At 30.2% G+C, this 6660-nt stretch overlaps 1 protein-coding gene and 1 non-coding gene across 2 annotated transcripts; both read right to left on the minus strand.

Moving 5' to 3' along the window:
* Nucleotides 1-655: 655 nt before the first annotated feature.
* On the minus strand, nt 656-727 carry Smp_tRNA_00773_Pseudo_TTG.1.1. The gene has a single exon. It is a non-coding gene (tRNA).
* Nucleotides 728-1978: 1251 nt separating this feature from the next.
* Smp_099440 (putative bone morphogenetic protein antagonist noggin) lies at nt 1979-6067 on the minus strand (the record flags this gene model as incomplete). The annotated part of the gene is made up of 3 exons (XM_018798022.1): nt 1979-2059; nt 4811-4905; nt 5020-6067. The coding sequence occupies 3 exons, from the start codon at nt 6065-6067 to the stop codon at nt 1979-1981; spliced, it is 1224 nt and encodes a 407-aa protein (XP_018653005.1).
* Between the last annotated feature and the right edge of the window lie 593 nt (nt 6068-6660).

Below are 6660 nucleotides of genomic sequence, written 5' to 3' on the forward strand. Positions count from 1 at the left end.
TAATTGACATAATGTTTGTGGAATAATTTCAAAGCTCACTTCTAACATGAACATAAGGACTGTTGCACTTCATCCAAAACAACAACAACAACACCAAAAAACTCTAAATTAAATCATCCAGTCCAGAGAAAACAACACTATCAAACATATTAACAGTTCAAATGAAAACCTAATGTAACAAAGCATTTCTTCCTTTCAGAAGGTGATGTCAAATCATGTCCAGTCAGTAAGATGATATTTTACAATACTCTATAATTAATTCAGTTACTTATATCATTAATAAAGGTGTTTATGAGATTAAGCTATAAGTTTAATATCGGATTATTCACTGTTCAAACTCTTCTAATATATAGGAACTTTCGTCTAAATTAGAGCGAATAGTTTCACAGTATTTGGGCGGCGAGTTGATGTAAGACATTAAACAGGAAGAATATATATTTGTGAAATCTCAGCGAATGAATTTGATGTAGATCCAATGTTTCGCCTGACAATGATGGATGTTTAAACATTTGTTCAAATTTTTCTTATTTGACGTTTTTTTTGTAATTTGATCATAAAAGTTTACTTTATGTTTGAAAAATTCAACAACATCTAGGGCGCGCGTTTCGTCCTATTTGGGGATCATCAGCTGGATGTACCTGCATCTCAGAGGTGACGTCTGCTCCGGGACTCGAACCCAGAACTTCTCGCTTCAAACGCCATCGCGTTATCCACTCGGCCACTGAGTCCATTGCTTGTGCGATGGAATGAAGTTTAAATTCATTTAGTATTGTTTGTTTGAATCTTCCCATTGATGTTTAGGACTCCAGCTAGTCAGTCTCTAATTGGCATATGTGTATACTGTGCGTATTGCCTCGATATAGCCTTAATTCACAAGCATTATAAGCAAAGATGGATAGTAGCTAGCAGTGGAATCCAAATGAATTTAAACATTTGTTTTTATTTCTGTTGGTATAATTAATGATAAAACACTATCAATGTTTGCTATAAGTGAACCTAGAGATTCCAAGTTTTTAGCGGATTTATGAATACATTCTCTAAGAAATACTCTTGTAGCTGTAACAGTTACTTTTTGTGAATGTAATGAATTGCCTGGAGTCTTGACTCTAAACGTTCTTGGATAAATATGATGGTTTAAACAGCGTAGATTGTAAATTCGATGGTTATACCAGTTGTACATTTTCTTTGATAATTTGATGCGATTGCAGAATAATATATAAGAACTTTCGTCCAAATTAGAGCGAATAGTTTCACAGTATTTTTGGTGAAACATTGGATTTACTTCAAATTCATTCGCTGAGATTTTACAAATATATTATTCTTATTTAACTCTACTAATGGCATTTTATGTAATTCACTTATGATAAATGAAAACCATTTGTTATAATATGGTACCAGGAAAATACTGAAAGAAAAAAAGAGTCATATTCTAAGCACATAAAAGAGGAAAGCATCATGCAGTCAGCAAATGAATGAAGATGGATAGTAGTTACTAACACATTAGGGTTAAGTTAGAAACAAATAAATAATGAAGTTAGATTTCATTCACTTAATGAAGACATAACTTACTTTTTGAGGGGAATTGAATAAATATTTACACCAGGATTGCTACTGTTTTTGTTTTTAAAGCATAATTAATAATGTCTCAAACTAATGTGTGTCTTACTACAACCTTCCATACACAATTCATAAAGTTAAGGTGGATCCATAGATATTCATCCAATTCAACACTATTTTATTCCATGGTGATATGTCATAAAATATAATGTTTACACTTTTTTTTTCTCTATCCTGTCTTAGAGTCTGGAAAAAATAGTTAATGGGAAGGCTATTGTCATGACATTTGTAAAACATATTGAATCTAAATAAACCGATGATTTGAAATTGGCGCCTAAATAAACAGTACTATTCAAGTAAGTTAATGCCACGTTAAACACAATGTCACTAGTCTGTGGACTGTTTTGAATGAGGATATATTTTATTCTAATCGAATTTGTATATCAAGTTGAATCATGTTGTATATAACTTTGAAAGCAGTACATAATAGTAGTGAAGTGAACTAAAAATATTGTTTAAACTAACCACATTTGACACTTTTTTGTATTGACTAAGTAAAATTTGTTTAAATATAACGTCAAGATTAATTATTGATAAGATATAAATATACATAAATATTAACATTAAAATAAGTAATATAGTAAAAAACCCCCTTCTGATAATAATAATAATCATATGCTCACTAGTGACTGACTTTGAGAGGTAAATCCTGGAGTTCTAGTGAGAATCAGTGGAGTTCAACCACGTCTATTGTGAGATATCAACTCACTGAAGAAATTGGTGAATGGTTTCTCAACTTCGTGGATTGGATGAAATTAGACACCAACACCATCGGATGCCGGCTCATTGGTCTAGAGGTTAAGTGCTCTGGCGCGAGACTTGTAGGTCCTGGGCTCGAATCTCGTGAGGCGGGATCATGGATGAACACTGTTGAGGAGTCCCACAATAGGATGAAACGGCTGTCCAGTGCTTCCAGATTTTCCATGGTGGTCTAGCTTCAATTGACTCATGCTTTCAACTATGAATATAGAAAACATTATAAGAAAATTTCGGCATACACTCACCTTTTATGGGTGTAATAAACAGTTGAAGAGGAGGAAAAAGATGGATGATTGTGAAATTTATATCCACTGAAACATAACTCACTAACTGAATAACTAAACAAAATGAAATACGGAATTTTGATTTCAATCTAAAGGATTCTTGAATGAAAGTGGCATGAAATGACTAGTTGTCCCTTAAAAAAAGTAAATGCCAAGTTTACTCAACATGAAATTTACTAAAATTTTATTACATTTTTCATACCCAAAAAGATTCTCCTTTTTGTAAGAATAGAGGTGGATAACATGTCGATGTTTGCGATGAGAAATACAAGATTTCAGTTCAAGTGTAGAAATCAACATTAAAATGAAAGCCTATCCATTTGACGAGTAACACATGGAATAAAGTATTCATCCTAAGCTCTATCTTTGATTAAAAAATACATAACATTTCCATATTATCATAGTTGAAAGCATGAGTCATTTGAAGCTAGACAACCATGGAAAACCTGGAAGCACTGGACGGCCGTTTCGTCCTATTGTGGGACTCCTCAACAATGTGCATCCATGATCCCGTCTCGCGAGATTCAAACCCAGGACCTATCGGTCTCGTGCCAGAGCGCTTAACCACTAGACCACTGAGTTGGCCAGCATTCGACGTTGTTAATGTCTAACTTAAACCAATCCACGAAGTTGAGCAACCATTCACCAATTGTCTTCAGTGAATTGATATCTCACAACAGACGTGGTTTGGACTCCACTGGTTACTGCTTCTCACTAGAACTCCAGGAAATATCTCTTGAAGTCAGTCACTAGTGAGCATATGATTGTAATCAGAAAGAGGTTTTGTGGAGATTTCAGTATTTTCATAGTTGAAATCATTAGCCAATTGAAGCTAGAAACCAATTTAAACATCTACTTATATAATTTACTAATATAAAAAACATAAAATAAAGGGTAATGAATATAACGATCTTTCTATTTATACATAATGATACTTTATATTTTAATGATGGAATGTCATATAAACAAGCGAATCAGCATTAATACGGTATAAAGAAATTATTTAACCTTCTAAATTATAATTAGTCTTCATAGAAAATGTAGTTACTTCAAGAAATCCAATTGCATTAAGTGTACTATTCATAATTCATTATAATAACACTTATGATTAATAATTTATTCAATGTTTCAATGACAATCATCAAGTTACTCTTGCTTCTTCTTATTCTTTTCTTTTTCAATATGAGAATTTATTAGAGATTGGTAGTATTTACATAGTTTAAATTTACTAGTCATTAGTTACCATGGTTAGTTATTTTTATATAGTTAAGATCATGAGTCAGTTGAAGCTAGATCACCATGGAAAACCTGGAAACACTGGACAGCCGTTTCGTTCTATTGTGGGACTCCTCAGCAGTGCGCATCCATGATCCAGCCTCACGGGATTTTTCACTATGTACTATTTTTTTACTTTTTCACTTAGAAACAAAAAAATGAAAAAAAATAAATAATTTAGTAATAATTTTTTTTGATTACTTTTAATTAATATATTTCTGACTGTTCATTTATTTATCCAAAAAAACGAATAATACATATATATATATATATATATATTTATAAACTGCATGCATAAGTATATGTATATATGTATGTATGTGTGTGTGTAATACAAAACTCAATGGCGTTTTCTTTAAAATGTTCAATGTTCAATTCATAGAAAAAATTTGGCGAAATATTTAAAAATCTTACTTGACTACAAATAATAAATTATGAATTTTTATTTAATTAAATTATATTTATGTATATGAGGTAGAGAATACGGTTATAAAAAGAAGTTTTATTAATAATAATAATAATAATGGTAAAGTGAAATGCATGAATGGAAAAGAATTAAAAATTACACATAGTAACAATAATAATAATAAAGAGGGAAAAACCAAAATTATTCAATTACACTCAATTGTGTAATTAATGAATAAAAAAATTTATTTTTTTATTTTTTTGAAAAAGTGCTCCACTAAGTAACAACTATATTATTGATTTTCAATTAATTAATTCATTAATAGGAATGAATATTGAAATTTTAAACAACTACACATGAAAAACAAATGGAAATTAAAACAAAAAATTTTTTAAAATTTTTTTTAAATTTTAAAATTAAATTATGAACATGAACAAGAACAACGATCACTAATTAAATATTTTTGTACTTGCCAATAACAATGATATCCATTAGCTGTTACACTAAGACGTTTAATTAAACGTCTAGCACGACGTCGACGTCTTTCATCTTTTGAATTTGTATCTAAATGTAAAGATGATGATGAAGAGGATGATATTGTTGATGATAATGTTGATGTTGATGGTTCAGATGATTTTATATTTGTCCATGATGTTTTAGTATCATAATGTGAATTACCAAGATTACGTGCTTGTAATTTACGATATGAATTAATATGTTGTATTGAATTATCTTTTAAACTTAAACGTGCATAAGTATCACGTTTATGTTTTGATTTAATAATATCTGTAACAGGTTCCATTTCATAAAAACCTGAATGAAATGTATTCATTGATACACGACGACGTATACGTTGATCAGCAGCATGTTCTCTAGTTTGTACTTGTGCAGCATCTTCACATTTCCAATGTAATAATTGTAATGCACGTGAACCAGATGGTCGACATTTCATACCAGATGGCCATGAACATGAATGTCCAGGACGATTTAAACATACACCTCTACGTATCCAACGTGGCCAAAATAATGGACCTAAATCTTCCCATATAAAATCCATTTCACATGTAGCTCGTTCAATTAACCAATAACGATATGGTTGAATTTGTTCATCAGTTAATGTAAAATATACACCATATGAATTACGAAATGTAAAATTTAATTCTCTAATCTCTTTTAATAATTTAGCATCAATTGATGTATAACTTTCTTGATTATTTGTATTTAATGAACCAGATATACCACGTTGTCTTAATATTCTTGGTGGTGTTTCAGATGTCCATTCTTTATCTAAATTACCAGATAGAATTTTACGTAATTTTTTTGTTTTATGTGGTGATACATCTGGATGTAAATGATTTACAACACTTGGATCAATTGGTTGACCCATAATACGCATATTAATTTTACTATATTCTTCTGATGCTAATGATAATGGCCATTCAGTTATTGGTTGATTATTTTTATAACGTTTTATATCATCCATTGAAGAGATTAATGAATTCGTCAAAACTGGTGAATTATGCTTTATCATATTCAATGGGGAATTGGTTGTATGTGATAATGAATCAAGACTAATACGATTTTGTACTGATGATACTAAACCTAATCCACCAACTTGATTGGTTAATTTAAAACTACGTTCAACGGGATTTGTTATATTATATAAGAAATTTGTTGATGTTGCCACTGGTGAATGTGATTTATTTTTAAGTGATGATTTTGACATTGTTTGTATGTTATTATTATTATTATTACTATTATAATTAGGATCATCATTAACAGTAATAGATTTATCTGATTGTATATTGAATGATTGATCTGTATACTTGGATTTCATATTAGTGATAGCAATGACTTGAGTAATGAAATAATTTTGTCCAATGAATGGAGCATTCCAGTAGAGTAAAACGAATATTAAGGTATATAACTGAAACATTTTCATTTTGCTGTCTTCAATGAATATTCTATTTTGGTATATATGTTATTACCCCCAATTAATTCAACAAGATATATCCGTAAATTTACTGATTCTTGTTTGATTTCAATTTGTGCATATCATGAGTTTTCGAAAAGAAAGGACAAAATGTCAAAGAGATGAAATGTGTGGAAGGTAAATGGAGTTCATCATGGCAGTATGTTCGATTCCCATGTGAATGGTTTCGATAAACAGTTGATTATAAGTCAGATATATGTATGTTGTTTTTGGGAATATTTCTTCAGTAAACACTTATATAAAATTAATATTGAATGAATATAATATCCTGGTTATGTTTATGTTCTTTTTTCTTGATCACTTTTTTTTTCTGTCTTCCTAGGTGA

The sequence above is a fragment of the Schistosoma mansoni genome, chromosome 6 (assembly GCF_000237925.1).
Source record: "Schistosoma mansoni strain Puerto Rico chromosome 6, complete genome".
NCBI classification, from domain to species: domain Eukaryota; kingdom Metazoa; phylum Platyhelminthes; class Trematoda; order Strigeidida; family Schistosomatidae; genus Schistosoma; species Schistosoma mansoni.